The 16,770-nt window shown below is 49.0% G+C and overlaps 1 protein-coding gene across 1 annotated transcript; it reads left to right on the top strand.

Moving 5' to 3' along the window:
- Positions 1 to 1,687: 1,687 nt before the first annotated feature.
- MFAP4 (microfibril associated protein 4) lies at positions 1,688 to 10,818 on the top strand. The gene is made up of 6 exons (XM_035135695.3): positions 1,688 to 2,016; positions 4,133 to 4,217; positions 5,887 to 6,047; positions 6,693 to 6,789; positions 8,728 to 8,910; positions 9,744 to 10,818. The coding sequence occupies exons 1-6, from the start codon at positions 2,011 to 2,013 to the stop codon at positions 9,989 to 9,991; spliced, it is 780 nt and encodes a 259-aa protein (XP_034991586.1). The 5' UTR covers positions 1,688 to 2,010; the 3' UTR covers positions 9,992 to 10,818.
- Positions 10,819 to 16,770: the final 5,952 nt, after the last annotated feature.

Genomic DNA, 16,770 nt, shown 5'->3' with positions numbered 1-16,770 from the left:
AGCTAATTGGAAACAGAGAAAGGGTTTCAACTCCATATGGCCCTCAGCCAACACCCCAATATGGCCTCAGGTGAATTGTTGGTGGGAACAGAAAGGAGGTGGAGGGCAACCCAGGTCCATCTGGCTTTGACATGCATATGAAAAAGGATGCTGGGGACATGCTGGCTGGTTGGGATCCAGTCCTGGGTGAACCTGAAAGACCCAGCCAGCTGCTGCTGAAGACCTATTAAGCAAAAGCCGTATAATTAAAAGCAGAGGAGAAAGTTGCATTCTCTTTGGACAGTGCCAAAAAAAGCTCTGGCTCCAACTCCCAGCTTCCCACCCCATCCCTGTATGAGAGCTAGTATAGATAGGATAGTGTCCTTTTCGAGCTCAGCTTATTGCATGTCGAGGTCACAGGACATCCCCCCAATAATTCACACATCACACAGCAATTTAAATTTAAGGTTTTTGGCATTCTTTTGGGCACAACTTTATTTAAAATACAACCAAATGTGAATGGTTGCTTAGGCATTGGTTCATCCATCTATCCCCCGCCCTGGGACAGATCTGACATCCCTAGCCGTCTAGGGAAGTCAGTAGGTAAACACCCCCTGAGAGAGGATGGAGCCGTGTGTCAGACCGCTATCAATCATTAACTTGCAACATGACTTCCCCCCCAGCAACAAACTGTCCAATCACCATTTTACTAATCTGCCCAGCAACCCCAGGGGATGTCCTGTTAACCCCACCGCAACAAGTGCTCTCAATGAATAGAGAACCCGATTCCCCCCTCATTCATCCCATCACTGCATCCAGTCACCAGATTAGTTGCCCACACAGCATCTCCTGATTCTCATGTTCTGGAGAAATAGATCTCAGTGTCATCAGCATCCTGGTGGCTATTTGCCCCAAACTCCTAAGGACCACTCACAGCAGCTTCATACAGATATTAAATAGCATTGGGGATAAAATAGTGCCCTGCTTAGTGTTGGGTGGGCTTTGGAGTGAGACTTCTTTCACTTGCCTTCTGGACTTCATCTTGCTTTCTTCACAGCCTGGAGACCCCCAAAATAAGAAGAAGCCATTCGGGCTTCCACAATACTGAACTGGGGGCTCAGGAAGCCATTGTGTCAAACCCCCATTCTTGCATTAAGAAGCCTATATACGAAATGTATATAGGACTATATAGGACTATAAAATCTATAGCAACACCAGAAGAAGAATAAATGCAACATGGTTGTGGCCAAGCAGATGGTGTTGAGGAGTGCATCAGCAATAGTGTGCAAAAGGCTCCCTCCCTTAGTCAGGCATCAGTTCTGCTTGGCTCCCTGCCTCTCTCTTTTACCATTGAACATCAAGTTCTTTCAGAGGTCTTTGTTCCCAGGCTCTTTACTTTCTAGCCACTAAAGCTCCCTCACCAAACCCAGGAAAGTTGGCTCCTGTAATTCCGACACTCCATTGGATCCCACAGACCACTGGATCCCACAGGCTGTTGGAGAAGAGTCTTGATCGCCAATAATTCTACTCTCTCCATCCAAAGTTTGAAGTTAGCCCTCCCTTATTGCATGCACACACACACACACACAGCTTCTTGCACGTGCGTGTGAAGGGTGAATAATGAAAACTCGTATGTGCCAAGAGCCCTGGACAGCATCTAAGCTCTTGGCTTGTTTAGTCTCTCTCTCCCGCTCTCCCCCAACTTTCATTTCCTGTCTTTCAGTTATTTTATACACCCCCCTCCACACACACACTCCCAACCCTCCTGGCTTCTTATTCTTGCAGGACTATAAATCCAGGATTTCCATATTGTCTCTGATCCCTGGCCCAGGGGGGTGTTAGTGGGCAGGCATTGGGGGTGGGAGGGGGTAAATAGACAACCTGTTTGCAGCTGCATGCCAGACCTGGCAAGAGGAGAGGAAGGAACTTGGGTGGGAGAAACAGCTTCTAAAGGAGCAGGGAAGAGATCTGCACACCAGACTTATAAATACAGGAACAAGAATTGTAAAGGAAGAGGAACTGTAGGACAACATGAAGGTAATGTAGTAATCTGAGGGGAGAGTGTTTGTTTGTGTGTGGTGGTGGTTGGTGAGGGAATCTGGGTCTAATTTTCTTCACATGGCTTTGCAATATCCCCCCCCCCATTATCAGTGGTTTTTGGCAGTGATCTACACAAGTGTAAGATTTATTTAATTAGTGGGATTCACTGATCAAAGACTTTGCAATGGCTTGAGAGTAATTGTTTTTAAAAGAGGAGACGTCTAACAATGGTTGTTACCCATTGTAGTACCTAGTGGAGCCTCCAGCTTCAGTGATAGTATACCTCTGAAAACCAGATGCTGATGAGGGCTATTGAACTCATGTCTTTCCTGTGTTCACCACTGATTATTCAGGCTAGCTGCAGTGAGAAGCAGAATGCGGGGCTATAGAGACTTTGTGTTTGACCCAGGAGGGCTTTTCTTGCATTCCAAAATCTAGTCATTTGTTCTACAATTGACATCCCCACCCCCTACAAGCCACAGGCATGCTTATTCTACTAGTCATATGTCTAACAATATCTTGTGCCTGCTTTCTAAATTGAGAAATTTCACCGGACTACTAGAGCTTTGATCCGAAACAAGCAAGCAGTCTGTATCCAGAATGTATGGAGTTATGAAGGACTCATCAGTCAATGATGGTGCTGGTGATATGTGACACTAATCACATATCGTAACCGTAGTAGAACTTGGCAAATTAGCAGAAGCACAACTCTTTAATTTGGACTGGAAAAGTAGGGAGACAAGGAGAGCAGGAACAGGTAAGGTTAAATTAATTAAGGAGGGGGAAAAAAGAATGAAAGGTGCGCAAGTGAAAGCAATAGCACCATTAGGAAATTTTAAAATGCAGATTTAATGAGGTCATATCCAGGTAAGTCATACCAAGAGCAGACCGATTGAAATAAATAGACTCAAGTTGCTTAAGTCCCTTGGGTCTGCTCTGAGTATGAATAGCACTGGATATCACCCAAAGTACATCTGGTTGTTTGTACAAACTTTGCAACTTTTGCAGATTGCACAGAGAAAGCCTCCCTCTCCCCCCCCCCCAACTGTGTATGCAGAAGTTGTTATATAGGTAGCGATTGGGAGCAAGAATGGAAGGCAATGATCCCTATTCCTCCCTCCATAAATTCAATGAACGCCTGAAAAAGGAGGATAGTTTAATGCCACTGCGGGTATTCCATTATAATATTTGCCCTACCTTCCAATAAAAGGGGGGGTGGGACTCAAGGGGGTTTGTGAAAGCTTCAGAACAAGCCATAAAACAAAGATTAAGCCAAGCATTTGAAGATTTAAAATGTTATGTCCATTTTAGGTTTCAGTCTGAGGGAAGAGGGAGCTGTTTCAAGCAAGATTGGCATGAATGCTAAACTCAGATTTCTTTGTGGTGCGTTCTCGCTGGATGTCAGGCTGTTGGCCAAAACTTCAGTTCAATTCCAAGTAAAACAAAGTGGTGGCTTTCTCACTCAGATTTCATCGAGGGAAATCTCAGCGAAGAATCCTCAGCATAGGACCAGACTAGCCGACAATCTTTCCCTGAAATGTTGTTAGTAGTAGTTACAAGAGAAATCTGCAACAAAATGTTGCTGTGTGGGGTGTTCCCTGTTCAGGATTCCAGTGACTGTCCCATTCACCTTAAAAAAACTTTTCTGGTCACGCCCCTCACCAGAAGACAGCCGGCATCTTGTAGCCACTGAGAAAGCTCTGTCCTTGCTGGTCTGTTTCTGGATCTTCCTCCCCTGCTTATTTGTTGTGCAATTTGCTAATTTGTTCTGCAATTGTGTTGTGCTGTGTTCTGCAATTTTCAGTGTTCCTCCAAGATGTTTCCATTTTGTGAATGGGTGGTAGACTTTTGGATACTTAAGCAATAACACTCTCAGCTTGGAAATAGAGGATGATTGATCCCGTTTTTATCTTGCCTTTCCTTCAAGGAATACAAAGCAGTCTACACACACACACCCCACAACCACTGTATCCTTACAACATAGGACGTTGCCTTATGCCAAGTCAGATTATTGCTCCAACTACCCTGGAGAGCACCTCTCCACGTTTTCTGTTGTGTCCACAGTATGTACCATGTTTTAAAATACCATGCTCTTTCTTACTGGCTCTCCCAGGCCTCTCTGTTCCAGCCAGGCTTGCTGTTCCTACTCTTCCTTGTTCAGTTGCCCACCTCACAAGGACAGGCCATCAACCCTGAAGGTAAGACCTGCTGACTTTGCTATGTGGAGCCTGCCCAAGCCCCTCATGTTTATTCTCTGCCATTCCTATCCCTTCCCATTAGGGCCATATACATAGCTGCCAAGTTTTCCCTTTTCTCGCGAGGAAGCCTATTCAGCATAATGGAAAATCCCTTAAAAAAGGGATAACTTGGCAGCTATGGCCATATAGCTCAGGGACCCTTTGCATGAAAAAGATCCCATCTTCAATCCCTAGCATCTCCTCTGATGGTTGGTTGGTGGAGACTAGCTACCTATCCATCACCTTCTTTGCCAGACCACACTCACATCATTGAGTAGGGGCTGAGCATAAACATTTTGGCATCTGAAATAGACAGCAGTGAAAAGAGAAGCTTATTTTGTGTTTGTGTTCTTTTTGATGTAGAGGGTTGGGTTTCTTTTGCAATGGGGGTCTCTTGGGCACACTGTTGCTTTGGGGGGCATGAATGGTACACCAAAGACTAGCAGAATTCGATAAGACACATAAGAAGCAGCTGCCTTATATTAAGTCAGGCCATTGGTCCATCTAGCTGAGTAGTCTACATGGATTGCATGCCCTCCCAACACAGCGCAGCCCCAATCCAGGACACCATCTTCTGGGTCCAAAATCCTGCACAAGTCATGTGACTGGTGCGAGATCGTAGACCTGGAGAAAATGTTTTTTTCAGGGTGAGGTCTTGGCCCCAAATCACAAGAGAGCAAGGTGCCAATTATGAATGCCATACTCTCACAGGGAAAAAACCCCAGGGTGTCCCAGTTTTTCCAGGGCATGTGGCTGGAAGTGGGTCTTTAGGGTTTCAGGTAAGACTTCCTAAAGATGTGGATTATTGAACTTGAAGCCTTCTGCATGCAAAGCTGATGCCGTTCCACTGAGCTAGAGTCTCCCCCCCCCCAAATGTTGGATGTTTGACTGCTTCCTGGAGCTAATGCAATGCATGACCCAGGTGGCGCTGTGGGTTAAACCACTGAGCCTAGGGCTTGCTGATCAGAAGGTCAGCAGTTCGAATCCCTGTGATGGGGTGAGCTCCCGTTGCTCGGTCCCATCTCCTGCCAACCTAGCAGTTTGAAAGCATGTCAAAATGCAAGTAGATAAATAGGAACCGCTACAGCAGGAAGGTAAACAGTGTTTCTGTGTGCTGCTCTGGTTCACCAGAAGTGGCTTTGTCATGCTGGCCACATGACCTGGAAGCTATACGCCGGCTCCCTCGGCCAATAATGCGAGATGAGCGCGCAACCCCAGAGTCGGTCACGACTGGACCTAATCGTCAGGGGTCCCTTTACTTTTACCTGTAAATAAACAAGCTTTGCAAATCATGGCCTTACAGTCCAGTGAAATCAATAGACTTAGGTGTGTGTTACTCTGAGTAGCTTACAAGTCTCCAGGATTCTTTTCTTTAAAAGAAAACAACACTGTCTCACAATCCCCACTTCAAGGATTGGTGTGAGGTCCCGGGAAGCACAGAAAGTGTTTATTTCCTTCCAAAAGTGTGCTTTAAGCTTATAAACCCTATTCAGCAATTCCACTGTATGTGAGGAGTTAGATGAATGCAGAGGAGCGATGACCCTTCCCAAACATCCCCACATTGAGCACATACATTTAACTTCTGGTTGTTGTTTTTTTTTAAAAAAATATTTTGCCTCCACTGCGGCAGCCCGGCAGCCACAACACTGCGAAGAAAGCCTCCCACTAGACTGTGAAGACGTTTATGACCAAGGCTCTGAGACAGATGGCGTGTACCTTATTTATCCCGCGGGCCCTAATATCCCTGTGCCTGTGTACTGCGACATGACCACCGACGATGGAAAATGGACGGTAACAAGAGCAAAGTGTGGGATGGGAGGGCCATCTCAACCTGGCAGTAGGGATCACAGGGTTGGGGCAGATTGATGGAGGTAGCTCAGCTTTCCCAGGTGTTTCACTGTGAAAAGGCACCACAATGAAACAAAGTTTGTGTGTGATTTTTGGTAAATTATTTCATATCTTTCCTCTTTTTGACCATTGTCCTCTCTCTCTCATTCTCTGTCTGTCTGTCTGTCTGTCTGTCTGTCTGTCTGTCTGTCTGTCTTTCTCATTTGTGAGCATATATTGATGCATAATTGCACTCAAACATTGAAGTGCATAGGTACAATGTTCCCTGTTTTTAGCCTTTGGATTTTTTAAATACCCTAGTTGATATTTTCTTATGTTTCATTTTTGATATTTTCTTGTGTCCCACTGTTTTCATTTTTCCAACAGGAAAGGCAGGCTTTAAGTAAAGTTTAGTTTTAAAAAGACAGGAGGGAGTGAATGTTTATGGGAAGAAGGAATCTTTGTTTTTGAAGGCACACCATCTCCTTCATGTAACCACCACTTTGGGATTCCTGTTTTCCATGGTGATGGGAGGGTGATGGGGGGGGTGAGTGGGTACCAGTTCATTAGAGATTAATGCTGTCATTTACCTGCCTCCACATTTTCCAGGTTTTCCAGAAACGATTCAATGGTTCAATCAGTTTCTTTCGGGGATGGAATGACTATCGCTTTGGCTTTGGCAGAGCAGACAGTGAATACTGGCTGGGTAAATAGAAATGCGTAATGGGAAATACCCTCTTTCTCTCCCCCCTCCTTTTAAACAACAACCACCACCACTACCACCACCACCACCAAACAACCATTGACAACCAAAACCTAATATGAATTCAGTACAAGGAGGTTTTGATGATAAAATCCAAAAGCCAACTGGTCAAAAATGATGAAATAATAATAATAATAATAATAATAATAATAATAATAATAATAATAATAATAATAATTTATTATTTATACCCCACCCATCTGGCTGGGCTTCCCCAGCCACTCTGGGCAGCTTCCAACCGAATATTAAAAACAGTACAGCATAAAACATTAAAAACTTCCCTAAACAGGGCTGCCTTCAGTTGTCTTCTGAAAGTAGGATAGTTACTTATTGCCTTGACATCTTCTGGGAGGGGGTTCCACAGGGTGGGGCCACTACCGAGAAGGCCCTCTGTCTGGTTCCCTGTAACCTCACTTCTCGCAATGAGGGAACCGCCAGAAGGCCCTCGGTGCTGGATCTCAGTGTCCGGGCTGAATGGTGGGGGTGGAGACACTCCTTCAGGTATACAGGACTGAGGCCGTTTGGAATGGATATTAGGCTCATCCACACTTACCATTTGCCCTGCACTTTTTAGGCACAGATCCATTCTTTAAAACGGAGTACTTTTCTTTCCCCATGAAAACCTGCTCTTTTAACACAATTCAAGTTTTCTGTGGGTTGCAGTTTGCTCTGATTTAGTGGTAAAGAGAATGGGGAAGGCATTGGGGCAAACAAAAAACCCCAACAAAACGCTCTTGGACCCTGTGCTTTGAAGTGTGGACCTGTGCTTAGAAACATGGCACAAAAGGGAGTCCGAATGAGCCCAGAGTTACGAAGTTGTCAGCGAGGTATAAAAACTCAGCTTACATTGCACAACAAAGCAAATAAGAGAAAGGGGTTCCTCCCCATTTACAGACAAGGGTCTGCCACCTGTGTGACTGTATTGTCACGTAGTTAATAAAGGGACCCCTGACCATTAGGTCCAGTCGTGACTGACTCTGGGGTTGCTGCGCTCATCTCGCATTATTGGCCAAGGGAGCCGGTGTACAGCTTCCAGGTCATTTGGCCACCATGACAAAGCCGCTTCTGGCAAACCAGAGCAGCACACGGAAATGCCATTTACCTTCCTGCCAGAGCGGTACCTATTTGTCTACTTGCACTTTGAGGTGCTTTTGAACTGCTAGGTTGGCAGGAGCAGGGACCGAGCAACGGGAGCTCACCCCGTCGCGGGGAATCGAACGGCCGACCTTCTGATCGGCAAGCCCTAGGCTCAGTGGTTTAACCCACAACGCCACCCACGTCCCCACATAGTTAATAAATAACCGCTAAAAAGAGGTAGAATCAGAAAGATCAACATCACCTTTAGTTGCATGAAATTACAATTTCTTTGAGATACTGATGAGCATAACTTTCTTCAACCATTTATCTAGGGTATAACGTGAGACCTTTTCCCAGCCCTCTTTTTCTCTTCTCAGCAGGCCATCGGTTTTGTTCCAAGGAGACCTCCTTGTCTTTTCTCTTCATATGCACTTCCCAGCCTACCTCCTTCTCCAGCAAACCCCCCCCCCCCCAATGGCTCTTGACACAGACATTTTCCTTTGCCAGGACATTCTGGAACACCAAATGTTTGGGTTTCTTCCCTATGCAGCTGAAACATGTTTCTGAGCCCAGACGATTCCAGTGTAAAATGTGAGCATGTTTATAGTGACTCTGAGCCAGGAGATGCAGCCAAGTTCCCCTTCATTTTTCTGCCTGCCCACCACTTTTCTGTCCAAAGACACTGGCTCAGACAATGCTTAGCTCCCAACGAAAAGAGTGGGTGGTTGTGTGGCTGTTTTATGTTCTGTGTGTATACAATTTGAGTTCCTAAATAATACTTCTTATCTGCTCTATGGGCCCCAGGGCTGCAAAATATCCACCTCCTGACCCTGAAGCAGAAGTATGAACTACGTGTGGAGCTGGAGGACTTTGAGAACAGTACGGTCTTTGCCAGATATACAGACTTCTCACTGTCGCCACAAGCTATCAGTGCAGAAGAGGATGGCTACACACTGCATGTGTCTGGCTTTATTGATGGGGGAGCAGGTAAGGGGCTGTGGGTGCCTAGTTACCAGCCATCCCTTTCTACTATTACTCCACCCCCCCCACCCCATACCCAGGATTGGGTTGGGTGCTAGCTCCTAACACTTGGCTCTACCCCCTGAAATAGGTCCTTCAACTACAATAGCAAGGGTGGAGAGCTTCAGGCCCTCAAAAGGTTGTTCAAATTCCATCAGTCTTAGCCAGCATGGACAATAGTCAGGGATATGTGGAGTTGGAGTGCAGCACCGAGGAACATGTGAACCTCCATATGTCGGACTCCTAACTTCAATCTGCCCCAGCCAGTATAGCTGATGGGGGTCCAGGAACTCTTGAAGTCACAGACTCCCTGCTACTGTTGTAGAGAGTCCTGAAGTGACCTCCAATCCCACCCAACACCACATAATCCAGAATTCCTAGTTCTGAGTCACATAAGGACAATACATTGGATCAAACTCCCCTCCTAGGGATTGGTTCTTAACTTTGGGGAAATTTTCTATACATCAGTGTGGTTAAGTATAATTGCCCCGAAACTCAGATCACAAGAAAGTCCACTCATTGGAAAGCATGCCAACGGCCAGTTGTATCAAGCTAGGGCCCCTATCTGGAAGTGAATCTACTCTGAAGTAAGCACACTACTCCAGCTTTTTATTCCAGCAGGTTTCATGGCAGGTAGCTAACCTCAGGTGCTGCAGAGCTACAGCTCCCATCATCCTTGACCACTGGCCTTCACAATGAGCTTGTGGGAGTCTAGCAATATCTGAGGTGCCACAGATTACCCACCCTTGCTTTATGGAATCCACATTTTGGTCACACCATTTTCTTTGTGCTCCCACCAGGTGACTCATTGACCTACCACAATGGCCAGAAGTTCTCCACGTTCGACCGGGACCAAGACCTTTTTGTGCAGAACTGTGCAGCGCTGTCTTCGGGTGCCTGGTGGTTCAAGAGCTGTCATGTTTCCAACCTGAATGGCTTCTACCTTGGCGGGGCCCACCTCTCCTATGCAAGTGGCATTAACTGGGCCCAGTGGAAGGGCTTCTACTATTCCCTCAAGAGAAGCGAGATGAAAATACGTCGTGTCTGAGAGATGAGGTGGCCTCTCCCATTCTTCCTTTCCAGTGGCCTTCCAAAGATGAACCCTATATTGTGGATAAGGTTGTGGAACTGGGATTAAGCAGTTGGGGACTAGGGCTGTGATGGAACTAAAGCTATTGCCAACACAAACAAATTTAACCTTGTCTCAAACTCATGCTGTGCTAAAATCTGTCTTCTAATTGCTTGAAAATTTCTTCCCCAGAGAAATATGCTTGCATTTTTCTGCCTCTTTCTCAGTGCTCTTCAGAAAGTATTTGCAGTTACGGTGAGCTGGGGTTGAGCTTACTTACTTTATAATTCATTGCAAAGGTGACCAGTAGTGGGGTGGGCTTTTTTTGGTTTTAATCAATTTCTCCAGCACTCTGTGGCCCTCTTGCCTGCCTGAGCTTCCTGATCTGAAAAAGCCACATGGGATGAGTTATCTCATGACTTCTTTCCTTGGGCTTCAGTCGAAGTGGAGGAAGCTGAGGAGGTTGGCTACCAACTGCATGAAACTGGTCTGTCTTTTTACCTTGAAATCAAAACGCAATGCCACAACATCCACACATGGATCACTTTAAAAATAAAATAAGATGCTACTTTAAAAACAACAACCGCCAGGCAGCTATCGTAGGCGTGGTAGACAACCTCCACAATTTCTAGTGCTTTCAGGAAACGCCACCCAAGGAAGTCATGAGATGCTCAGGAAGTGCAGACTACAGATTGCAGACCACCAGAGGGATGTTTTGTAGAAAAGGAAGAAATAGGCCACATCAAAAGTCATGAGTTCAACCAAACTCCCACACCACACCAATAAAGATTTCACCCAAAGTCTGATCATTTTCAAATGCAATTTCTTTTTACAAAAAACAATCATTTTTAAAAGAGCACAGCATTGTTTCAAACCTGTTTAACTGCCATGACTACTGAAATATACTCGGAGTCGAGAGTGAATTTCATGCTCTTTATTCAGCTCATATTCATCAAGGAGAAGAAGAGAAGACGAATGGCTCTTTTCCCAAAACCATCTGCTTATATACATTATTTACACAATGGGCCTTGCGTGATTGGCTACTTCAGGGCTACACCTGTGGGCCAATTATATTGTGGATTGACTTCTGCCTGCAGCCTGATTGGCTGCTCCTACAGGCCAATCAGGTAGCAGATTCACTTCTGCCAGCCGCCTGATTGGCTGCTCCCGCAGGCCAATCAGGTTGCGGATTCACTTCCACCTGGAGTTGGATTGGGTAGCTCCCGCTGATTCTGAATCCTATTGTTCTAGGATTCAGCTCAGTACATAACACCCCTCCCCTCTAAGTTCCAGTCCTGCCCGGGAAGTTGCATTCGTAGTCCCCAAGGTCTGCTGGCCGCCTCCGTGTGCGTTGTGGCCTGGGGTGTTCCTTGGTCAGGGGTTCTGGTTCTGGCTCGTGTTCCGAGGCTGCTGGCTGTGCCGGGGCTGTCTGGTCTGGCGCCACTGAACCACTAGGTTGTGACTCTGGTTCCGGTGTCCTTCCAGCCTCGGGGCGCCCCTCTGTGCCTACTGCTTCTGCTTCCCCTGCCCACCCCTCTCGCTCTACAGGCCTCACTGCCCTGCTGTCCCCTTGGGACCCCTCTGTCCCGCTCTCCTCCCGGGTTCCTCCTGGGAATCGTCGCCGTAGCTGGTCGCAGTGGCGGCGCCAACATTGCCCCCCTTCCGTTAGTACCTCGTACGACACGGGACCGGTCACCTTGGTGACTGTGGCGGGTACCCATGCTGGGCCTGCCCCAAAATTCTTTGCATACACTGGGTCCTGGGCCACAAATGTCCGGGGGTTCCTGCCTTTCCCCACCACTACCTCATCCTGAGCTCTGTCGGGGTGAAGTCGGTCCAGTCTAGTTGCAAGGCGCCGGCCCATGAGTAGTTCAGCTGGGCTCCGGCCCGTCGTTGTGCTTGGGGTGCTGTGCTGTGCTAGAAGAAATGCGGCAAGGCGGTATTCCCAGTCCCCTTGTGTTATGCGGCGGAGGCTGTCCTTGGTGGTCCGCACCATGCGCTCCGCTTGGCCATTGGTGGCAGGGTGGAATGGTGCTGAGCGGATGTGGCGGATGGCGTTCTGCGCTGTGAAGGTCTGGAACTCCTCTGACGTGAATGCGGTTCCATTGTCCGAGACGAGGGTGTCAGGGAGCCCGTGGGTTGCAAACAGCTTACGTAGTACCCGGATGGCTGCCGCCGTAGAAGTGGACGGTACCAGTGCGACCTCCAGCCATTTGGTGTAGGAATCCACCACTATGAAGAATGTTTTTTCCCTGGAAGGGGCCAGCGAAGTCCACGTGCAAGCGTGACCATGGATGTCGGGCGGACTCCCAGGGCTGGACTGGGGCCCTTGGGGGATCCGGGCGGGATTCTTGGCAGGTCTGGCAGTGTTGGACCCAGGCCTCTATCTCTCTGTCAATCCCCGGCCACCACACATAACTCCTGGCAAGGGCCTTCATCCTCACTACCCCTGGGTGTGTCTCGTGTAGGGCTGTGAGGACCCTTTTGCGGAGGGGCTGGGGAACAACAACCCTGCTTCCCCATAACAGGCACCCCTTGTGGGCCGACAGTTCATGTTTGCGGTTTGTGTAGCCAGCGAATTCTGGCCCGGGGCTGCTGCTGGGCCATCCTCGCCACACCCAGTCCAGGACCCGGGAGATGACCCTATCTTTTGTGGAATGGTGCGCAACTTCTTGTGCCTGAATGGGTCGGTCGGGAAGCAGCTCCAGGGTCATAACCTCTTGCGCAGGCGCTGGGTCGGGGCCTGTTTCTGGTAGTGGTAGCCTGCTGAGTGCGTCTGCGTGGCCCATCGCCTTCCCAGGGCGGTGGATTAGTGCATACTGGTAGCCGGCAAGGAAAATTGACCACCTGAGGACACGTGGAGACAACACTTGGGGGGTCTGCTTCTCGGGGGCAAACAGGCCAAGCAACGGCTTGTGGTCAGTCACTATGGTAAAGGGCCGCCCGTACAAGAAATCATGGAATTTTTTTACGCCCTTCACGATTGCCAGACCCTCCTTGTCAATCTGTGAGTAGTTTCGTTCGGCTGCAGCAAGCGTCTGGGAGAAGTATGCCACCGGCACCTCTCTTCCATCCGGGAGTTGGTGTCCCAGGACAGCGCCGATGCCATAGGGAGAGGCGTCGCATGCCAGCACCACTGGCAGCCTCTCGTCGAAGTGTGCCAAGACCGAGTTCGAGACGAGCAAGTCCTTGACTGCCTGGAATGCGGCCCTTTGTCGCTGGCCCCACACCCAAGGGGCCCTTTTATCTAGGAGTCTGTGTAGGGGCTCCGCTACCGCTGCCTTATGGGGAAGGAAGGCATGGTAAAAGTTCAATAGTCCCAAGAATGACTGAAGTTCGGGCTTGCTCTTGGGCGCTGGGGCCTCACAAATGGCCCGTACCTTGTCACCGGTTGGATGGACCCCTTCTGCGTCCACCTTAAATCCCAGAAAGTCCACCTGCGGCACTCCCAGTAAACACTTTTCCCGCTTCACCTTGAGGCCCGCCGTCTGGAAACGGTGCAGGACGGAGCGGAGGCGGTCCTCAAATTCCTCTGGTGTGGGCCCGGCGATCAGTACATCATCGAAGAAGGGGGTGACGCCAGGAATCCCTTTAAGGAGAGAGTCCATTAGATTCTGGAATATGCCTGGTGCCACGCTAACGCCAAATTGCAGCCGCTTTACTCTGAATGCCCCTCTGTGCGTCACAATCGTCTGAGCCTCTGCTGTGGCTTCGTCCACAGGCAACTGTTGATACGCTTGGGCCAAGTCCAGTTTGCCAAAGATTTTTGACCCAGCCAGGGTGGCGAGGACATGGCTGACCACTGGCACTGGGTATGCATGGGCCGTGAGAGCCTTGTTTATGGTGCATTTGTAGTCTGCACAGATGCGGACCGAACCGTTAGGCTTGACGGGTGTGACAATTGGAGTTTCCCAGGGGGCGTTGGGCACCGGCTCCAGCACTCCTTGCTCCACGAGCCGGTCCAATTCCTCGTCTATGCGGGGTTTCAGGGCGAACGGGACCCGGCGGGCCTTGTGCCTGATGGGTCGTACAGCGGGGTCTAGCTGTAGGGCAATGGGGGGTCCTGTATATCGTCCCAATGCCCCATCGAAAACCCCTGGAAACTCTTTGCATATGGCGTCCACGTCCACTTGTAAGCTAGTGCGGTTCACCCCGGTAACGGCTAGCCCCAGAGGTCCAAACCATGCCAGTCCCAGTAAGCTAACGTAGGGGCCCTTAACTACCAGCAAGTCCAATTGTTGCTTTCGCCCTCGATATTGCACCCTGAAGGTCCCCACCCCCATTGTAGGGACCTTACGTTTCTGGAAGTCCCGGAGGGTGAATGGGGCCGGCCTTAGTTTGGGACCCCCATTAGGGCACAGTTCCCTTAATGTTCGGGCCGAGATTATGGATAGAGTTGAACCCGTGTCCAGCTCCATGCGGCATGGGGCTCCCTCTATCTGTACCTCTATATAAATTTTCTCTGTGCTGGGATGGGGCAACTGGAATACCTGGTAGTCCGTGATCTCCGTCGAGTTGCCTTGGTGCATGGTGCCGTGTGACCTGGGGCTCCTGGGTCGGTCATCTGATGCTTGTCGACGGGTGAGTCGAGCCCGACACACCCGGGCGATGTGTCCCAATTTTCTGCACTGCCTGCACTCTGCGTTGCGGAAACGACAGGTCCTCCTCTCGTGGTTCTCCCCGCAGCTTGCACAGTTCCCTCCTTCTCGTCGAGGCTGCTGTGGTGTGTGTGCTGCTTGAGTGCGCCGCTGTACTCGGTGTACTTCCTCCCTGTCAGATTCGGATTCGTCGGTGAGGTCTTCGTGGTAGACCCTCGGTTGGGATGGCGGGGCCGGTCGTGCCTCTTGCGTTGACCTCTCGGCGGCTTCGGTTGCCAGGGCTTCCTCCAGAGCAATCTGGAACGTGAGGTCTTTTTTGGCGTAGAGGCGTCGTTGCAACATCTCGTCCCTCAGGCCACCGACGAGGCGGTCACGAAGCATGTTCTCCAACTCTGAGAAGTTGCATAACCGGGCGGCTTGGCGGAGGGAGGTCACAAACCCAGTTATGGTTTCCCCCGGGGCTTGCCGCTTTGCGTAGAAGGCATTTCGGCAAGCTACCACCGAGGGCTGTGGTGAAAAGTGCTCCTTCAGCCGTTCCATTATTGTTTTGTAAGAGACGGTAGCGACATCTCTAGGTGCAAGGAGAGCCCGGGCGATTTCAAACGTCTCCTCTCCACAGACGCTGAAGAATGTCGCCCTCTTCATGGCATCGTTGGTGACTTCTTTCGCTTGCAGGAGGAAGTTGAAACGGGCGGCGTACCCTTCCCAGTCTCCTGATGCTGGTTTGAATGGCAAGAAGCTGCTGTCGGTTGCCATTCTGGGTTCCTTGGGTCCTGGAGCTGAAGCCTGGATGCACGGTGCGATGCAGCGGTGCAGCAGGTGGCGGTGCTGCGGTGCAGTGCGTGGTGGCGGTCAGCTCAGCAGGATCCCACCTTCGTCGCCAGTGAAATATACTCGGAGTCGAGAGTGAATTTCATGCTCTTTATTCAGCTCATATTCATCAAGGAGAAGAAGAGAAGACGAATGGCTCTTTTCCCAAAACCATCTGCTTATATACATTATTTACACAATGGGCCTTGCGTGATTGGCTACTTCAGGGCTACACCTGTGGGCCAATTATATTGTGGATTGACTTCTGCCTGCAGCCTGATTGGCTGCTCCTACAGGCCAATCAGGTTGCGGATTCACTTCCACCTGGAGTTGGATTGGGTAGCTCCCGCTGATTCTGAATCCTATTGTTCTAGGATTCAGCTCAGTACATAACAACTACAAAGCAGTGCTTTTTATCCAGTGCTCTGGATAATCCCTTAAGGAAGGTTTTCTAATACTCTCAGAAAATGATTCTCAGAGACATACCTAAATCTGCTAAGGGGAAGAGACGATCTTCATTTTGTTTTGAGGCCAGGATTGAGAGTCTGCAGCACAGATGACTGGATTAGCATTGAAACCGAGAGTGATAAAATGATGGGAAGAGGGGAAGAACACAGACAAAAGCAGCCAACCAGTTTCCAAAGTTTAAGAATAATTATAATCCTTTGTACCCCTTTGGTTTTTACTTTGAAATAAAGCCACATTCTCTGAAACTGAGACAGTGATACAATTGTAATGTGTGTGGGGGGGGGCGGGGGGGTTAAGGCTAGGAGTGAAAAATCTGTAGCCTTCCAGATGTCACCCCTGATTGTTGGCCATACTGATGGGAGTTAGTACAGCAACATCTGGAGACTGACAGGTCCCCCTCCCTCAGTTTAGGTACCATAATTTGTTATTTCTTTACTGGTCAACCTCACTGCGCCGAGAAAAAGAGCATTAGTTCTTTAAAATGTGTGCTTCTTTTGACATCTGGCTGGCCTTAGTAACCATCCAAACTGCAAAGCAAACTTAGAAGATGGAAAGGAAGACTAAACACTGCTTTCCCCAGCCTTCTCGTGTCCTGCCAATAGGCTTGTTTTGACTCCAGGCTGTTCACATCTGGATTTTGTCCCCTGTAATTAAGGCAAAAGTCACCTGAGGCTACAGCAATGTGATGGCTGAGAAGCAGGATATATGGTGTCCTTTTTGTGTTCTCATAAAACTGGTTGTATTTTGAGTGTTTGCGGGGGGGGGGGGGGAGATGGGAGGGGGAGAAAACAGTGGTGGAAAGACCTACCACACAGGTTTGGATCCTGAGCTGCAGCCTGAGCAAGAAGGGGGCGGAAAAACCACACACACAGACACAACCAA

The sequence above is a fragment of the Zootoca vivipara genome, chromosome 12 (assembly GCF_965207765.1).
Source record: "Zootoca vivipara chromosome 12, rZooViv2.hap1.1, whole genome shotgun sequence".
NCBI classification, from domain to species: Eukaryota; Metazoa; Chordata; class Lepidosauria; order Squamata; family Lacertidae; genus Zootoca; species Zootoca vivipara.
The sequence above is the reverse complement of the archived record's forward strand: the minus strand, read 5'-3'. Positions and strand labels throughout refer to the sequence as shown.